The sequence below is a fragment of the Hippocampus guttulatus genome, chromosome 7, assembly GCF_054856545.1.
Source record: "Hippocampus guttulatus isolate MCC_2025c chromosome 7, RoL_Hgut_1.0, whole genome shotgun sequence".
In the NCBI taxonomy this organism is placed as follows: Eukaryota; Metazoa; Chordata; class Actinopteri; order Syngnathiformes; family Syngnathidae; genus Hippocampus; species Hippocampus guttulatus.
Genome location: NC_141267.1, coordinates 2,859,779 through 2,879,834, shown reverse-complemented (window position 1 = coordinate 2,879,834; position 20,056 = coordinate 2,859,779). Strand labels below are relative to the sequence as shown.

Below are 20,056 nucleotides of genomic sequence, written 5' to 3'. Positions count from 1 at the left end.
CAACAGCGGCAGATGTAACAAAGCGCTTAACAAAACAGTTAACGTAAAGTAAAATAATAAACACAACACATAACATAAAACACGGACAGTCATGCAGTCCTAACCACTTTTCCCTCACACGCTTTGTTGTTTAAAGCGGTTTGAGATGAAAGAGGAGAGAATCAAAGCGTCCTTTCACCAGTGGATCAGAGACGTCATGCTCAAAATGTACACACGTCGGCTACAAGCTAAGTTTCAAAATCAACAAAAAGCTGTAGCATCCATTGACGAAAAAAAGAGATTGGTTCACTTCTCCTGTCACATGTAAATCCATTTCAATTCCAAGCGGCGACTGTCAGTTCCAAATACGCATCTGCGCTCCGCGCCGACGCTCCTCTCTCCTCATCCTCAACTTCAGCAGCCATCCATCCAGCCGCACCAACGCCGACTGTCCAACAGTGCCGACATCTCCACTGAACAAAACGGGGCTGTGAAAAATGCTGCTCATTACAGGCGCAAAAAACACAAGCACAGTCCAACACCGACAGTCAATGGCGCCGTCATTCCTCCCAATCAAAATCTGTGCTGGTACAGGCATGCTGCTGAGAAGGCGCAACCACCAAGATGAACAATCATCCGCGCTCACACTCACATTTATGGAGAATTTAGAGTGTTCCTTGAGCCTGTCATGCATGTTTTTGGAATGTGGGAGGAAACTGGAGTACCCAGAGAAAAGCCACACAGTCACGGGGAGAACATGCAAACTCCACACAGGAAGGCCAGAGCCGGAATCGAACCCTGCTCTTCTGCACTGCGAGGCCGACACGCTAACCAGTCACTACCGGACTGCAAGTTACTATTTTTAAGGCATGAATTGTTTTGCAGTTCCTTGCCTGGCCTACTGCCTGAAGGCTGCTAGGATAGGCTCTAGCACGTCCGCAACCCTCGTGAGAATAAGCAGTTAGAAAAATGAATGCAAGGATAAGTGAAAGTGTATCCAAGAGACTGGACAGGTTGTGGTATTAGCATTTTATATTGTTGATTATATTATATAATACTGTATATTTATATTGTTGCCTTTTACGTGCACAGCGTGGGAACGTTGCCTCAGACTCTTGCACAGAGAACACGCGTTTACTACGATTATGCGTTGTAAAGCTGCCTGTAATTCCAAGCTTGTCATCCGTTATATTGCATCACTTCCTGGTAATGGGCCTGCGGAAGAGACACGCCTCTCTGTGACGTCACAAACTGCGTAGGTAGCCGAGAGCGCGCCCGGCTGGTCGTCACTGAGCGAAAGGAATAGTGTGAGTGGACGTTGTCTGGACGAGCCGACACCGCAAAGAAAAAGACGAAGCAACACCCAGCAACCAGGTGGACAAGCAGCTTCTGAAGCCGTCTTGCCTCCTTTCTTCAGCCACAACCGACCAACTCTTTTATTCTCATTAAATATGTCGAATATCGTCTGCTGTCAAACGCCACAGGTAAGATGAAACTAAATTATATCTCACTACTGAGACGCCAGTGTGGCGAGTTTCTGTTGAATATGGCGAGATGTTTATTATTTTGCGAGATGTTTTATTATTTTTTAACGTGCAGTGTTGTGTGAGTCGCCTCTTATCTGGAGATGTATCTGCACTCTTCACGGGATGGAAATGGCTGTCTTTGGCTCGACTGCTGCTGAAAATGGCTGGGCATTTTTACTGCCGCCGTCGACAATGTCGCACACAAAATAAAGGTTCATTTGTCCCACCTCGCCAGTCGAGAATTTTCTGGTGTTGCGTAAGGACAAAGCGTTGTAATAATGCCTCGTCTGCCTCTGGATTGAACGGTTTAGCTAGTGCGCGTGTCTCGTGGTTGCCATCCCAGCTCAGCAGGTTGTAGCCACCGGAAAGCTAACAATGACTGTGAAGCATGAACCTCCACCGGCATTCTTTGTTCGTTATTCGTGTGGAATGTTTCAAAGGTGTCTTGTTAAGCGATCTCTGCAGTGGCGCGATGTATGTCGTGGCACAGGGCCAAGCGTTCGAGGCCCCCCTACGTTCCTCTAGCGGCGGGAGGGAGACGCGCGAAGGACATTTTGGAAGCTAGCCACGATTTTCATTGAAACGTGCGGCCTCCTCTTCAAAAAAATCACCCTGTAACATAATGCAGTATTTGATCACTTGTTAACTAGATATTGATGCTCTTGTACCGCCAACAAGACACTGTTAATTTTCTACGAAAGGGAATAGTATTGAAGTTTAATGCGCCTTGCGTTGCCGAGCAGAGACTTCATTTCGTGCCTTAAATCGTAATCCGTTACGGAAACCGATGGCCGCATAGATCTTTCTAATTGCTCTAATTCTCAAATACCCTCGGTAGTTTCTCATTAGAAGAGAAAAGTACCTATTGTATGGCTTTAAAGGATGGTTTAACTGCTTGAGAATGACATCACAAAGTAGAAATCCTGTTATTGCGACAAAGCTCTATTGCAATTGAAAAATTAAATTACTTTTTCAATATTATCAATTAAAGATACTGCCAGACTTTATTAACATCGTGTTTAATTTGCTTTCAAGATTAAGCCCTCGTTTTTCGTTCGTTACATTTGGGACTGTATAGTGAAATTGATGCGGTACATTTCCACTGGAACCAAGCAACTCTTGCAGTAGACAATCCCCTCCACTAGAAGGTGCTCTAAATGCGTTGAGATTTTAGTCAGACGTGCATTTAAGTGCTCAACTGGTCACATGGAAACATTGAGTTTTGCTTCCTGGGCTCAGCTCGCCCCTTTCCTTCCTATGCTCCCCTTCATTCCCCCGGTAGTCAAGCACACGTCTCAGGAAGCTGCCCTTGTCAAACAACATCTGGCGCATATTTCCCAAATGACATATTATGGCCAGCCTAATCTTCAGTATCTACAAAACTCGGAGCATATATTTTTAAAAACAAATCCTACGAAATTCCAACATTTCACAAGGTTGTTTGCAGTTTATGCAAGGTAGATTGATTTCATTTTTGTTGATCAGTGGTAATGTGATACAATGCTGACTTAATCGAGGAGCTGTGATTTGGGCTTTGCTGGTCGAGCATTGGGGGGATAATTTACTGGGTGGAGGCACAAAGGTAGTAAGTCAGCAGACTGAGTGCGGCTTAGACCATTCACTGAGAGTAGTTGCATAATCAGCCAAAAGTGGGTCAGTGTTCTCACCATCTAAACACAAACTGGAAGAATTACAGCTTTCAGCGCCGGTGCTGCTCTGCTTGTGATTTAGTGGATTACAGAAAGACTGCAGTGTGCTGAAGCGTGTCCCATGATGGATGGATTTTCCTTGTGAAAAATGTTGACACTTATTTTTATTCTTCTCTATTTAGCAAGTTTGCCAAACCCAAAGCAATTTCCTAGGATTTTTTTCCCTCACTCGTATTTCCCCTTCCTATGATAACTGGTATTCTAATAATCATGTCCCAGTAAACTTTGTCCCCTTGCATGCATTTTTGTTGGGCTGTTTTCTATCATCTTTTAATCAATCACATTGCATATGTGGTTTTGGATGGAGTTGGTTGCCTCATTTCGGTTGATTTGCATAATTGGACAATTAAACAATACATGGTTTCTTACCCTACTAGTCATGGTCTTCACAAATTCTGCATTTGCATATTTGATCAGAGAACTGTTTAATCTTAAAACCGAATTCAACTTTTCACAATTTGCTTCCAGTGCAGCAGGTTCTTTATAGCGTAGTTCAGTTCTTCAGTTTGATAGGGTCAAAAAGAATGTTGAGAAAAAATGATGTTAAACTGTTACCAGGTCTGTACACTAACTTCTACACTGATGCTAGCAACTTTGCTACATGGCATGTGCGATCCAAGTGATCTGCTCGCAACACACACACACACACAAAACACTTTATCTCGCCTGATAGTTGGAGGCCCAACAGGCCATACACATACTGTGTTTTGCACTAGTAGCACCTAATCTTTCATAAATCATGGAACACTGGATGACCACCACGTACTCTCAGATGCCAAAATGCAAAGCAGGTCGATAGCACCTCAGCGAGTGGGAGCGAGCTGACTGGAAAGCTGTCATTTCTAAAGCAAATAGCCCTAGTCAGGTTAGGTGACTCTGGCAAATTTGCACATGGCAAAGTACACATGACGCACGTCACCGACAGGCTTCCAGCCTTGTATCTGCAGTCTGACAAGCCGACAGAGTTGGATCTCCTTCCCTGAATCCCCCTTCAAATGCGGTAGGAGCATTAAAACATGGACTCGGCTAGTGCGACCGCATAAAATGTTTACCCGCGCATGTTGAAAAGTTGGCCTCATATTGAGCGCACTGTGGAGCCCTGCGTTATATTGTAAATTTTTGGATCAGGTTTTCTATGGTAATATCATGTAATAATAGTCCCCAAAAAGGCATTTTTTTCTTCCCCAACACAAAACAACTCAATCTCTCCGTAATCCGTAGCCTGTTTTTTTTTTTTGGGAAATCTTGCCACGTCTCTACTCACACCATTGTGCAAACTAGTGCAATGTTTGCCATACATAAGCATAGATCGTCATATGTCAAAGACTCCTTGCATTCTGAAAGTAAAGGCTACTCTCGAAAGCCAAGTGTGATTGCTGTTTCAGAATATCGGCCAGCTGCTGTAGTCTTGTCTTTGGGCTTCCATATCTGGTTGCATAAGCATTAATTGAGGTACCAAAGTGGACTTTTTGTAGCTCATTAGATCACGTTTTTAATGCATCGATGCATGGAATCTGTGGCTTTTTTAATACAATAAATACACAAAATGAGAATCTAGTGATGAAACCGTTCCCATATTTGAAACAAATTTTTTTTGGACAAAATGTTCCCTCTTGGGCTGTTGTTCTTTTTATAGTTACAAGAGTGTTCCTGTCGGTGAAGGATCTTGTAATTTAGCTGGAGCTACTTGCCTGTTGCAAGACGAAACTGAACTGATGTTATGGATGTGATGTGAGGGTATCTGAGTAAAACCTTCGTTTCTGATGTTCTGTCAGATGACGTGACTTGCACACTGCCTGGCCTTAGTATTTTCCTATAAGAGATGATTTTGGTGACCTTTTACTTGATGGCAGAGCATCAACTTAAAAGTTATTCATGTAATGCTTTCCTCCGTTTCTCCTCCAGGTTATAATGTACGACCAACACAGAATAAGTACAGCTCTATAGCCAACGGGTACACGAGGACTTGATTACAGTCACTTCAAGCCTGATAGTTTGCCGGGGGTGGAAGCCCTCCCTCTCCCTTCTGCAGCCGCCCGTGTTGTCAATTGGCATTTCTTCTGACAACTTTCCCATCCCGCCGCTCGGGTGAAGACGACTAGAGTTTCCCTAGAATCTCTTGTCTGCGTGACCTATTTGACCTTCAGCTCCTGTTCTACTCTTGTAGTGACGCTTCCCCGGATTTGTTTTCTTCTCTATTCGGTAAGACTTCGGCTACCGCACAATTGCAGACACTTTGTGATTCGTAATGTATTTAGGCATTGTCTATTTTTTTTAAAGCACCGATAATATTGATCATAACTCTTCTAGAACGCTGGCGCGTTTTGGCTGCCGCTGCTCAACCCGTATTGTTTTGTGTTTTTTGTTATTGTAAAGTGTCCTTGGGTGTCTTGAAAGGCGCTTATAAATAAAATGTATTATTATTATTAGTGTGGCGGCATGTTGTACACTTATTCATATGAACTTTACACCAGGCAGACAAACCAAATTCAGCCAAAATGATTCCAAATGGGTACCTGATCTTTGAGGATGAGAGTTTCCTGGATTCCACTGTGGCCAAAATGAATGCCCTGAGAAAGAGTGGTCAGTTCTGCGACGTTAGATTGCAGGTATGAGCTCCATGCAAGCACGCGCCACCCTCACACATGCGGCAGTCGCGTCACTCTGAATCCTGAGCGATGAGTAGTTAAGAAGGTTACAATTACTTTGTATCCTCCCACTTCCCATTAAAAATTCGTTTTTGGTCCACGTACAAATAATGCGAGAACGAATACACAACAAAGCTTTCTTTGATGGACCCAAAAAGTAGTTATATGCGACCTCCAAAAACATTGAAAACAAAGTGTCTGCTTGCAGCACGATCCAAACATTCCGTATGTTTAAAGTCCATGTGATAAATTGCACGTTCAACAGGATATGACAATGTTTATCCTGCTCAGTCTCATAAAAAATTGGTGCACCTTTTAAGGAAAAATAAAAACTGTTCTTTGACAGGTATGTGGCCATGAGTTGATGGCCCATCGTGCTGTGCTGGCTTGCTGCAGTCCATACCTGTTTGAGATCTTCAACAGTGACATTGAACCTCATGGGGTGTCTCATGTCACTTTTGAGGACTTGGACCCGGAGGCTGTGGAGATCTTGCTCAACTACGCCTACACTGCCCAGTCAGTACCTGTCACTATTTTTTTTCTTCTTTTTTTGCTTGACTTTCACTCACTTTAACCCTTTCAGGGAAGGCTTATCGGGTTAAAATGGGAGCTTTTCTCTCATGGGAATAGTAGTCCTGTAATCAAGGAATATTTGCTTACTCTTCAACCGTGCTTTCTTTTTGTATCCCAGGCTTAAGGCAGATAAGGAACTGGTCAAGGACGTTTACTCCGCTGCCAAAAGGTTCAAGATGGAGAGAGTCAAGCAGGTTTGATTTCCGTCAAATACTGTGAAATACTTGTCACTTCAAGCTTGACAGGACCGCGCGTACCATCCCGAAAGAGTAGTTGTGAATGTGTGACAATGTAATTTGGTACCTTTTCAGATTTGTGGCGACTACCTGCTGTCTAAGATGGATTCCCAGAATGTCATTTCTTTCCGGAACTTTGCCAGCTCAATGGGAGATGCCAGAGTTTTGGCCAAAGTGGATGCCTACATTCAAGACCATCTCCTTGAGGTGTCTGAACAGGATGACTTCCTCAAACTTCCCCGCCTCAAGGTGAATATCATAGGAGAAAACATGCATGTTGTGTTCTTGACACTTATTCAAATTACTACAATTTTGTCCACACGTGGACAAGCCAAATATCAATAACTCCATGTCGACGTAAGAACAATTGAAGGAAAAATCCAGAGGGTTCACAGATATTACTTGAACCTGGCAAAAGTAGTAATGCATCAAAATAAAATAATGAAAGTTAACCAATGAAAACGAGGCATTGCATTTGAATTGTCAACGAAATTAATAATAAAAAAAAAAGTCTGAAACATGCCTGGACAAAAATGAAGGAAAGCTTGCGAATAACTTTTAACTAAGGTGTGTCCTGTTTAATAACGACACTGTTTTCTTCAAATTTCTAATCAGTCAGTTGGCCTATTTAAAGGAAGAGTTCAGCGAGGGTTGCTCATTTTCTCACTCTTTGTATTTTTTTGATCAGGAAAAACACATTAGCTTGCCTTTTCAATGTTATCAATGTGTTTACACAAGACAAGACCTCTTTATTTAGATACCACAGATGCAGCTGTAACGAAGTGCTTTTCAGAACAGTTCACAAAAATAATATATTGTACAACATTTACAGATGTGCTATTCCTGCATCCGCTTTGTTGTTTGAAGCAGTCTTAGATGAAAGAGGAGAGAATCAAAGTGTCCTTTCAGTCACCGATCAAAGAAAACTTGCATGATGCCCCACGTGTCTGGTACATTATGACTTAAATGGCATCCTCTGCATTTCCTAAAGGCACTTATATCAAGCAATCAGCATCAGGACCCCGCAAAGTAACATTGTTGGAAAACCGTGTGCCGAATTGATTTCATTTCTCCAAAGAACACATTGTGGCAGACACACTTAAAGACAAGCATACATGATTTACAAAAAACGCATTTAGATGAACAAAACAAGCAAAAATGGGTAAAAGAGATTAAAAGGTGTTAAAGCATTGCGGAACAGGTGAGTTTTATATTAGCCCAGTGATTTACAGGGAAGAAAACGTTTTGAAGCAGCCTTGAGTTTTTAAAAACGACAACAACAAAAAAGTACGCGGTTTTATTTTTTGAAAGACGGAATATTTTTTCCCATCATGTTTTGATTTTGCAGTGTTCCTTATCAATTTATATGTATGGGAACAAAAGCTAGGGACATTTAATTAAGCTTTACTCTTTAATTAAAAACACCGTTATAATTCTATGACTGCTACTCAATGTCAGAAAAAGAGCACATGTACAATCAGAGTTTAACTGGCGTGATAAGAATTAAGCATCAAACAAAACAAGGTAAAACTGCAAGCACATCCTGTCCCTCCCAAAGGAACCTGCGCTGAACAACAAACGTTATTGTTTTGGAAGGTAAATGTTATTGTTTTGGAAAAATCGGTAAATAACTCAAAATGCAGCGGTCTGCATGGCAGTGTAGTGTGATAATCGCCCATCATGTCCAAAAAATAAAAATCAATTGGCACGGTCTCAACATTTAGATGGACATTTCTACTTGATGCCCACTTAACCAATTTAAAAGATCAAAATAAGTCTCTCCCTGGCTCATTTATGAGAGTATGAGGAAATGAGAACAAAAGATTAAGTTTAGGGTTTTTGTTTGTTTTTATAATTTGGTTGAACCACAAGTTCAAATGCATTGTCTGATTTACTTTGTTGATTTAAATGAAGCTTTTAATTCTTTGTCAGATTCAAGTTATTTCTGGGACCCCTGTGTGTTTTTCTTTCCTTAGCAGTTGGGTACCAACAATATTGTGTGTGTGTGTGTTCGCGTGTAATTATTTAGGCAATGGACTGACAAGTCTTAAGCATGTGCAATCAAGCTGGCCAAATATAGAAGCCGAGTGGCTGATCTCGATTTCTGAACCTTTTATTTTTGTCCAATACGCTGTTGCATTAGTACTTGACTATCCAGCAGCAGTCTTGCTTAGGCTAACACTGGATAAGCTTTGTATTTACCGTCTCCAGTTTTGACATTTAACAAGATTAACATGTCGGTTGCATATTCTAAAGGCAAAAGCTGCTCAGAGTAGATTTGGGACAAGTGACTACAAATGTTGCAATGAAGGTATTCATTGGCAGTTTTCAGTGTTACATTTTTTTTAAATAACACACTTAAAATGATGAACTGATTGAAATATTCTTGGAGGAACAAGTTAACCCTTAAATAAATACACAGGTGCTCAACCATTTTTGACCCGAGATCTGTTTTTCATGCATTTCTAAACAAACCCACTGTAATAGTCTTTTTTTTTTTTTTTTTTTGCCGATGGGGGGGTGTGGATGTGGTATGCCGCAGATGCGCAGTCATCCACTTTTGACAGCGGATAGGTCTAACTGGTGGTGTTAAATTTTTGTGGCGTCCACCCAATTTGGGGATCAATCTTCCACCACCCCCACATCTGGTTTGGGAGCATCGAGCGCAGACCAGTGAGCTAAAATTTCCCGTCTGCCGGTTCGGTTGAAGGGACTGAAAGTGAGGTTGTACTACCGTCTAAAAGTTGCTTACTTTGTGGACGTGAGACTGGTAGGGTACGCAAATTCTAGCGCACACACACAAATTCTTTTTTTTAAGGCTCAGGAAGGCCTGTTGACACTGCACTTTGGGTAGCAGGTCGCCTTGACGAACCCATTGATTGCGTATGTGCTGTGTGCGAGGGGGACACTGCCACGTTGCGGCACGAGACCTAAGGTTGAAAAAGTGTTCAACTCGAACACGGCTTTGCAGTGGACTGAGATGAACTGGTCGGCCGATTGGCTTCAGATTGGAAACAGCAATTGACCAAACATTTGGAAAAGCGCTCGTGCTATTTTCTGGATGGCTGCGAAGCGACTACAGGTACTTCCAAATAGGTGAACGCTTGCAGTGTAGTGCCGTTGTCCGTGCACAACGGCGAACACAAAGAATGCTAAGTGAAGGGTAAAAAGGCCTTGAGAAGAATGTCAATGCCATGAGCATCATATGCGAGTTGGAATTGCCTTTCCTCCAGTGTGTGAACGAAACTCCCCTCCCTTTTTGTTGTCCACAGTTAGAAGTCATGCTCGAAGACAACCTGACTCTGCCCAGCAATGGCAAGCTTTACTCAAAGGTGCTAAACTGGGTGCAGCGTAGCCTCTGGGAGAATGGAGAGCAACTGGAACAACTCATGGAGGAGGTCAGTACCCGTGTGTGTGCCCCTTTGAATTGTGGGCGCGATTGTCCTCCTTTCCCTCCCCGCTTTGACTCCACCTGTTTTTGACATTAAGAAGTCATGAAGGGGGCTCAAAAAAGAGCTGGCATGCTGTTGTCATGCTGCTATGTCAGGATTGTTCTTTTTCCTCTGATTTGTTGAGGTTTTGCAGTAAGAAACTGTATTCCTGAACCATGCCACAAATTAGAGGTGAGACCAAAAGAGCCCCTATTTGCTCTTGTTTTTTTTTTTTTTGTTTGTTTTTTTCTCTCACTTCTCCTTTGGGTTGTGGTTGATTTTCTTATGACCCCATCTAAGTATTACAGTGCTCTTCTGCTGTGAAACGCAGAGAAAAGATTCTTGAAGGTTTGACCCTTGATTCATCTGTTTTTACTGCCACTTGACTATCTGAACAGGTGTATGTTTTTGTGTTCCAGAACTAACAGGCACTCCTCCCCATTGATCTATCTCTCCTGTAGGGTTATTTGCAGCAGCAGGGGAGCGGACCGAGGAGCCGGGACTGATCCACCAGGGTAATGAATCAGAGAAAAGGAGAGGGGAGCACGACTGCATCTTAGCAGCCTCTCTTTGCAGCCAAGCAACGCTGTGCTCCCGTCCGCCCATACCTATGGGCGCACATGCATTCTCACTATGGAGGAACCCAATAGATTTGTTTCAGTACCACGGCCAAATCCAACCCATTACTGGCCAATGACCCAGATTGCACATCACAAAAAGGGATCCTATTTGAAGAGAACTACCGTTTGGCTTCAGAACATCGTTGGCCTTTACAGATACGTTTTTTTCCAACCCCTCATCAAGCCCCCCTCCCCCCCTAAAAAAACACATTTTTGCTAGACATCCTTACCGTGGCTTTTGAATGTGGCAACTACAGAAAAAAAGCACATTTGCGGTATTTCCATTTTTGCAATTGATGGTGATGCTAAACCATCTGGCCACAAAAAATGTTGTCCCACGTGTGTTTGCCTGCCTATTGTGACTTGTATCACAATGAGCAGCTTCTTCAGCTGGACGAGCAGTTTCCAAGCAGCAGACTGGAGAATGAGGGGACAAACGCTGCCCCACCTGTCCTTGACGCTTCACAGAAGATCTCACCGACTTGGGCGCGTCGTTCTTCACTCGATGCCTCTTTTTGTTTTTTTAGATGTAATTTAGGAAGAGAACCCTTGCCCGTCCGTCTCTCGGAATCTTCTTCAGCACAAACATTTACGCCTATGTGCCGTGGATGCAGTTTGTGTCTTTTAAGGAAACGCCTCAACCAAGAAACTCTTTCAAGGATGTCCCTCCCCGCTTTCCTCTTCTAATCTCCCCTTATGTCGGGGTATACCATGTTACCATGGAGACAGCCACATGGGTGTGTTGTTCCTGTTTGTCTTCCAGGTGCAAATGCTGTACTACTCACCTGACCACAAGCTGGTGGATGGAGGGCTGATGATTGAGGGGCAAACTGAGGTGTTTGGTGGCGAGGAGGACCACCTCCAGTTTGTGCAGGTATTCATCGAGCGTGCCCAGCTTCACTGCAATGAGCTCTAGCGCATTAGATGTGCAGTGTTTAGCGTAGCCTATGTTGGGCCATGCAAAACCAGACACGCAGCCTGCGCCTGGCTAGAAAGGTCCAGTTCATGCAACGCATTTACCTGGCTACTGTCTAACAACTTATTTTGGCAGGGCTTTAATGCCTGTGCGATTACAATTTTTCTGGTTGTGTACTGGTTGGCAGTGAGGGGTTCTCACATTGTCGGAGGCATATTTTGATTTCCGATTCTGCTGAAGACTGGCTTTTTACTGCTGTGCAGTGTTGGTGTCAGGTGCGAGGTAATGCGGGTCCACAATAGACCCAACCTGATGGCAGAGTAGGTTGAAGTCTTGGTTAGCTGGCGCCGGCCATCAGTTGGCCTACGGTGTGTGCGTTTTGTGGAGCGGGCTTGGCTTCTGTAGCTGCGCTATGCTCTTGCAGAAGAAGCCGGTACGAGAAAGCACCCAGAGACCGATGAGCTGCAGTTCCTCGGGAAGCCTTTCACCCGCCAACCAAGCAGCAAATGCCCCCAAACAAACTACCAGGAGAGAGTGGAAGTATATCGCCTCTGAGAAGACTACGAGTAAGCCCGTTTAAGAGCGCAGCGTGCACGCCGCGTTGCCCCCGTTTTCTCTAACGCCACGTTTCCCTCAGACAACACCTACCTGTGTCTGGCTGTGCTGGACAGTGTGTTGTGTGTGATCTTCTTGCACGGCCGCAGCAGCCCCCAGGCCTCTCCCTCTGCCACCCCCTGCCTGCTGAAGAGCCTCAGCTTTGAGGCCCAGCCCGAGGAGCTGGAAGAACACCAGCTGTCCCCAATGCGTTATGCTCGCTCTGGCCTGGGCACAGCAGCCATCAACTCTAGGCTCATCGCAGCAGGTTAGTACACAAGTGAACCAGGTTCAAAATCGTTTTTTCCCTTCAAGGAGCAGTTTTGATCCCCAATGATTTTTGTTTTGAGGAGCAAATTTAGAGCCGTTTATTTAAAATTTTTTGGGGGTGGGGGCAGTTTAAAACCCACGGACCTGAAGCAAAGATTTTACTATCTGACAGTATAACAAATGAACAATTAGTTTTCTTTTTCACTTTTTCTTTTAGCAGCTTTTAATTTCTAAAAATCACATGTATAGCACCAAACTACTACATTCTAAGTGGAGCAATTTCAAACAAATACACATTTCAGTGAACTGAGGAATTTAGCAAAGCTAACTTGAGGGTGGGGGGGGGGCAACAAAAACAAAATTAATATTCTCCTGTCTGATGTAAGCCGTAATGGAACATATTTCATTTCCAGTTTTGTTAGTGTGATTTTCTTTCCAGAGTCCAGCCACTTAAAAATGCTTTTTTGCTGAGGAAAGTTGGATATGCCCAAACCCAGCAAAACCTTATGGGACCGTCTCCACCGTTCAATTATCAGAAAAAAAAATCTTCAAAAATCGGATTCTCAGTTTTTCTCTTCCAAATTTACTCCTAAAATGTGATGCAAAACCACTAATTTTGAACCTCACATTCAACGTGTTCGAAACAGCTATTGGAAGCTGGCTCTTTTTTTTACCCGGCGCCTGTCCGGTCCCACATTGTAAAATTGGGCCCACGTCTCCAGAAATGCCGCAGCATTAGGCTAGTTTGACTGGTATCCTGAAAACGGACACCTGATATCGATTACATTTGGATGAGAATCCCAAACACGAATGTAATAGGAAGTACATTTGAATAAAAGATGACCAATTAGAAAAAGTGACATTCATCCATACATAAGGCGCACTGGTCGAATTTTGAGAAAATTACAGGATGTCAAATATGCCCTGTGGTCCAGAAAATATTCCAGAGATACTGCCAGGCTTTTCTGCATAAAATGGCTGCCTCACGGTAACTTCATGTAGAACAAACAAAAAAACAGGAAAGCACATGCCAGTTGACAGTTTGTAGTTTTTGCTGAAAATATTTGTCCTCCACATTTGCTGAACTTCCAAAGGTGTTTTGATGATTGAGGTTCTCCCGTTCATGACAGACTTTGTTTTTGACCTTGTGCAGGCGGCTACAATCGAGAGGAATGTCTGAGGACTGTCGAGTGTTACGACCCCAAAGAGGACCGCTGGACCTTCATTGCGCCCATGCGAACTCCAAGGGCTCGTTTCCAAATGGCTGTGCTAATGGTATACTGCCATCATCTCCCATTAGCGTGTCATCATTCACACATGATCCAGTTGTCAGTAGAGATGAAACTTTAAATCCAGCCCTCCATCCATCCATTTTCTGATCCGCTCATCCTCACAAGTGCTTGGAGCCTATCCCAGCTGTCTTCGGGCGGTAGGCGGGGGACACCCTGAATCGGTTGCTAGCCAATCGCAGGGCACACAGAGACGAACAACCATCCACGCTCACACTCACATCTTGGGACAAGTTCGAGTGTTCCATCAACCTGCCACGCATGTTTTTGGAATATAGGAGTAAACCGGAGACTCCAACACAGACACAGGGAGGCCGGAGCTGGAATCAAACCCTGCACCCGCTGCATTGAGGACCACGTGCTAACCAGTCGACCACCGGGCTGCCCAATTTTAAATCCCAATTAAAATTATGACCAAAATTGTCATGCTGTTGCTAATGAAATGTAAAGAAAAATCTCAGTGGAAAACATTGCAACACATTTTTTTATTTTGATAGTGTGCAACCCAATGTACTTTTTAGAAATGTTTTAACAGCAACAAAAGTAAATTCCCACACATGTAAGACCAAAAAACTGACTTGTGATTCAAACTCAAATTTCCACCCAGCAACTACACAGATGCATGTAATTTCAAGACAATTTGTTTTGAGGCAGACATATTTCCAAGCATAAATTGAAGTTGGCTGTGTTTAGGCTTGCAAAGTTCAATTCAAGCCAGGTGATTTCGGCTCCACCATGCGGGAGCTCTCTCTGCGAGTTGAAGTGCTGATGTCAGGGATACTTGCACTTCAATGCTAATTCCCAGTTTCCTACAGTACAAGAATGCGTGAAGTTTGCTTCTGCTTTTGGGTTTCTTTCTTGATCCATCATCTTTATACTCCCGCGTACGTGTGGGTGACGGACCCACTATGTCGTCCAGCACATCTTGAGTTTCCCCTATTCGACTTGATGCACACACGACATAAATTCTTGCTGCGCACAGAATTCAGGGCGCATCTTGTGATTGCTCCATTTAGCCACCTATCGCTGCTGCTGCGAAGCAAGCGAGCTTGGCGCAGGGGTACGTGGTATGAGCATGTAAAGAAGCCTACACCCGCACTCGCTCCACATGCCATCTACCCTGCCGGCGCCATGATCAGTTACACAATACAATTAAATACACCATTTCGTCATCAAGGCCGCCTCGTTCGAGCAGGCACAGTCTCCGTTGGTTTTGCTTTTCCCCCCTTGTTTTGCAAACTAAAAACGGTGACCCGAATTGGCCAGAAAATGCAGAGGAAACTACCCTGTTGTGTCCAGGCCAATACCAGCTGTGGCGACACCCCCTCGATTTGGAGTGCAACTGCACACCTTTTCAAAACAAAAGTGTGGGACGTGCTACTCCCTCACTCAACATCGCAGCAACTTTTGCACAACGCACAGTATACTAAATTTCCATTTCACATGTGAAATACGAACAGTTTGTTGATCAGTTTATTCATAAAACAAATTTTGCCCAGTTTTGTTGTCTTTGGGAATGGTTAAAAACAACTATTGCAGTTTGTTCTTTCCTTTTTTGCTCCATCTGTGCCGAACAGGGACAGCTCTACGTTATCGGAGGTTCAAATGGACATTCTGACGAGTTGAGCTGTGGGGAGATGTACGATCCAGTCAGTGACGAGTGGGCTCAGGTTCCCGAGCTCAGGACCAACCGCTGCAATGCAGGTGGGTGCGGCTTGCGTGGATTCATTCCCGGCAATCTCCTTGACTGACCGCTGGCTCACATCTGCTCTGTATTTGAAGGCGTCTGTTCCTTAAACAACCAACTCTATGTTGTGGGAGGGTCAGACCCCTGTGGGCAGAAGGGACTGAAGAATTGTGACGCCTTTGATCCAGTCACCAAAACCTGGTCTAGTTGCGCCCCCCTCAACATCAGTATGTGTTATTTCAACCTCCGCTCCAATTCCGATGATCTCTGCTGGTTGTCCAAGCGAAACGATTGCTTTGTTTTCAGGACGGCACCAGGCCGCAGTGTGCGAGTTGGATGGTTTTATGTATGTGATCGGAGGGGCTGAGTCCTGGAACTGCCTGAACACAGTGGAACGCTACAACCCTGAGAACAACACCTGGAACCTGATAGCACCCATGAATGTGGCCCGCAGGGGGGCCGGCGTGGCCGTCTGTGCCGGTAAGATCACGTCTTTTCTCAACCGCATGCATCCACAGGAGACCACAGTGAAAACCAAACATTCATCGAGGCCTGATGGGGTCTTATTAACACACCCAAGCAGTAAATGGATGACTTCCAATCAGATTATGCTTCAATGATTTAGTATTGTAGGTTAGGGTAATGCGAAAATATAGGCAAATGAACCACAAATTAATATGTACGACGAAACACTGACAGCTTCACACTGTTCTAAGAAACTGTTAGGGCGTGATCATGAGTCCATAACAGCAGTAATGCAAACAAATCACTCAGACTTTTGATCCACAAAACAACATGTAAACGTGGACTGCACTTCTCAAAGAGGGAGTCAACCCAAATGTTGTACGTATACAGTGGTACCTCTACATAAGAAATTAATTGGCTCTGGAAGCAATTTCTTAACTAGAAAATGTTGGAAGTAGAGATGCGTTTTCCATGTAAATGCCCTAATCCCTTTCTAAAGCATAAAAATGCAGCCATCTCGTTACCTCTGCGTCCCGCGTCCTCGACGCATACTTTTCCCGCGGGACGCACGGTTCCAAATGTGCGTTTTTGGGACGCAAGGAAATTTCCCAGTCAAAACAAAAAACAAACTACGGTCAATCTTTTTTTCCAGCAACGATCGCAGTTTGACCATCGCCGCCATTGTCGTTTTGATCTTGATCTCGCGTGACGAGATTTCCGTTCTTGTGAGACGAGCTTGGCGAGCTCGACCTTCAACCTCGCGCGGAAAGCAGACGATTGCCAAGTTGTGTAACGTTAAAACAAAGTGTTGCGAAAGTTTATTGCGGAGATATCACAGAGGAAGCAGCTGAAGTTGGATAGTTTTTTGCGATGATAAATTGACGTTGAGAAAGCCTTGCATCATTGGAAGCAGAGTAAAGAGAGGAGAATTTATGAACTCAAAGACTGAACCATGGGATGAAATAAGAACCTATTTCTCAGCAAATCTTGTATGCCTGAATAATTTAAATTTTTGCAGCATTTGTTGATAAGAAATAAACCTATTATCAATGTATGTTGTTGTTTATGTTATTATCATATGCAATTGAATAAGTAGACCATTTCAGAATTCGAAATACATAATTGGGACTCATACTTTTCTGATCAGCGAGTCCCTGGGACTCGCAGGGCTCAAACTGTAAAATTATCACTGAAAACGCCTCAAAATATTAAACAATTAGATTATTGCACAATAAATGAGTTTTGCATAATGTAAAAAACAAACGATAAAGAATAAAAATGATGCTCATTTAACTTTTAATGGCGTCCTCATCGGTTTTTTTGCCCCCTTCGTTCATGTTCTCTCTCAGAAGTGGTTTTTGACTGGCATATTGTAAATAACTGCTCTGAGGATGTTTGCTTTTGTCGGCTTTTAACAATCCTTTGAAAATGTCCAAGGCAAATATCAGCATCGTGAGCGATCGCCTGACTGGTGAACACTTTTTCTGGGTGTTTCACATTTAAAACTGTTGGAACACTTCATGGCCCGGGCGGCGAATGACGAGGATGCTGCATAGGCACTGATCTATCTACACACACAGACACATACGGTAGAAGTCCCTCTGAGTCAGTGGAATGCCAGGATGATGCTTGGCAATAGCCAATGACAGAGCAGCTACAAGTATGTTGCGTTCATGAAACTCAGAGCTGCGACTAGCGGCCCATACTGTATTTTTACCTTTCTTACCTATCTTCACATTTCTTTTGTAACACAAGGCAATATTTTCCTGTTGAGACGTTTCGTAACTTGAAAATTTCGTATGAAGAGACGTTCGTAAGTAGAGGTGCCACTGTAGTATGTTCTATGCAGCCCCATTAGTCAAAACAGCATTCTGATTATTATCCATCCATCCATTATCTGAGCCGCTAATCCTTTCAAGGGTGGCTGGTGTGCTGGAGCCTATCCCAGCTGTCCTTGGGCAGTAGGCGGGGCACACTGAACTGTTTGCCAGCCAATCGCAGGGCACACAGACAAACAACCATCCGCGCTCACACTCACACTCACACTTTGGGACAATTTAGAGTGTTCAATCAGCCTGCGATGCATGTTTTTTGGAATGTGGGAAGAAACCGGAGTATGCGCAGAAAACCCACACACGGAACATGTGAACTCCACACAGGAAGGCCACAGTCGGATTCCAACCCTGCACCTCTGCACTATGAGGCGGACGTGCTAACCAGTCGCCCACTGTGCCGCCTTGATTAATATTATGTTTGTGAAATATGAATTAGAGCAGTGAAATGAACCCGTTTATGCCCATCCCGGGTTGGCCATTTTGTCTGTTGTAGTCGACTGAAAAAGAACATGACAGTTGCTCAGATAATGACCAATCATGAGCTTACCTATTTTCTGAAACTGTGCCTTGATTGGTCATTATCTGAGCAACTGTGTGGTCATTTTCAGTGGACAGAAAGTGGCAAGATTGCCCCCGAGATGGCTAAAACCGAGTGGATTTTGCTGCTTGCCTGTACACTATAAAAACCCATCAACTGCTGTCTTACAAATCCACAACTTGTGCTATCCAGGCAAACTCTTTGTTGTCGGCGGCTTCGACGGCTCCCACGCGCTGCGCTGCGTCGAGGTCTACGACCCGGCTCGAAATGAGTGGAGGATGCTGGGCAGCATGACCACATCCCGCAGCAACGCAGGCGTGGTCATGCTGGGCGACAGCATCTACGCCGTGGGCGGTTTTGACGGCAACGACTTCTTGAACACAATGGAGGTCTACAACCCAGAAGCGGATGAGTGGAGCGACTGCATCAGGCCCCTCTTTCCATCCTCTGAGTGACGCAGCACTGCACCCCTTTCCAAACTAACAGGCTTAGTGACATAATCGTGTTTCGTGATATCCTATATATATATATATATATATATATACATATATATATAAAAAATATATAAGTGTGTGTGTGTGTGTGAGAGAGAGAGATGAGTGGAGGTTGGGGTGGGTTGGAGGATTCCGAATGAGGGGTCTTCAGTGAAGACTGGCTTTTATTAGGGTGGGGCAAGGTGGGGTGGGGCTTGTTGCCCAAAGCAACACAAATATTGCGTACATTGTTTTACGTGCTGTACATATTGTTTGTCTGTCATATGCCAACAATTAACACCTAGTGCTTTTTTTTCTCCTCTATATTTGAAACTTGAGGGTTTTCACATGAGTCAACTACTGGTCACTTGGAGCGTGTGATGATGAGCATTGAAGTTTTGTGATGGGGATGTCATTTTACTCGCATACTAAAAGGTGGATGATTAAGTCTGATTTAACACTTATCAAGGATTGAACTACCACCCCCTGCCCCCATTTTAACCAATCTGGTTTGTGTTTGAAATCTTAAATAACGACCTTTTTATATTTTTATATACTGCGGGTTTCTCAAAAATAGATCTTAGCAGATGGCTTAAATCAGTGGTAGGCAACTCCGGTCGGGGTTTCCAGCACAACTGACTCAGATGATCAGGATTATTTTCAAGCTTCTCCAAAGCTTGCTGATGGGCTGATCATTTGAATTCGGTGTGTTAGGGGAAAGACAAACCTCATTTAAAAAAAAAAAAAAGCGGCACTCGAGGACCAGAATTGACTACTCCCGCCTTAAGTCACGACCAGTGCCAGTTTGAATTCTTTTTCTGTGCTCACATCACATGCACAGCCAAGCTTCTGCTTACCAAGTTTTTTGCTATTTAACTCGAGATGTGGATGCAGTTACTGAAAATGTTTGCTTTGGCGTTTGCGCCAAGCAATGACAGATTTTTCCTGAAGGAGTGTTAATGAAGACAGTTCTCACATTTGTAATACTTCTTAATAAATCATTTCAATTGAATTTTTGTCATGATTCTTTGACCTGTAAGCACAAATGGGGATCATGAAATAGGCAGCAGCGGACAAAATTACCAGCGTCCCACTGTTAATACTGATCAACTGAACAAGGCGCCTTGACCAACATGACAAATTGGTTCTGACTGTCGATCTTTATTTAGCGCTTGAGTTCATAGGGCAGGCCAAGTCTGATCTTTCATCTCAGGTGACCATGCTAAAATGTTAATGCAGCTTAAACGAATGGACCTCAACAGAATAA

The 20,056-nt window shown here is 43.8% G+C and overlaps 1 protein-coding gene across 1 annotated transcript; it reads left to right on the top strand.

The window, feature by feature from the left end:
- The first annotated feature begins 1,249 nt into the window (after positions 1-1,249).
- ivns1abpa (influenza virus NS1A binding protein a) lies at positions 1,250-19,801 on the top strand. Its single transcript, XM_086115039.1, has 15 exons — positions 1,250-1,463; positions 5,120-5,416; positions 5,689-5,823; positions 6,209-6,378; positions 6,554-6,629; positions 6,747-6,920; positions 9,944-10,069; positions 11,486-11,596; positions 12,063-12,204; positions 12,276-12,500; positions 13,656-13,777; positions 15,369-15,495; positions 15,574-15,705; positions 15,785-15,958; positions 18,509-19,801. The coding sequence occupies exons 3-15, from the start codon at positions 5,713-5,715 to the stop codon at positions 18,769-18,771; spliced, it is 1,953 nt and encodes a 650-aa protein (XP_085971165.1). The 5' UTR covers positions 1,250-1,463; positions 5,120-5,416; positions 5,689-5,712; the 3' UTR covers positions 18,772-19,801.
- Positions 19,802-20,056: the final 255 nt, after the last annotated feature.

Excerpts from the sequence above, each read along its gene's own strand:
- ivns1abpa (XM_086115039.1), top strand. The coding sequence starts at position 5,713 with ATGATTCCAAATGGGTACCTGATCTTTGAGGATGAGAGTTTCCTGGAT. Across the intron at positions 13,778-15,368 it reads TCCAAATGGCTGTGCTAATG|GGACAGCTCTACGTTATCGG; the intron begins GTATACTGCCAT and ends TGTGCCGAACAG. Across the intron at positions 15,496-15,573 it reads GACCAACCGCTGCAATGCAG|GCGTCTGTTCCTTAAACAAC; the intron begins GTGGGTGCGGCT and ends CTGTATTTGAAG.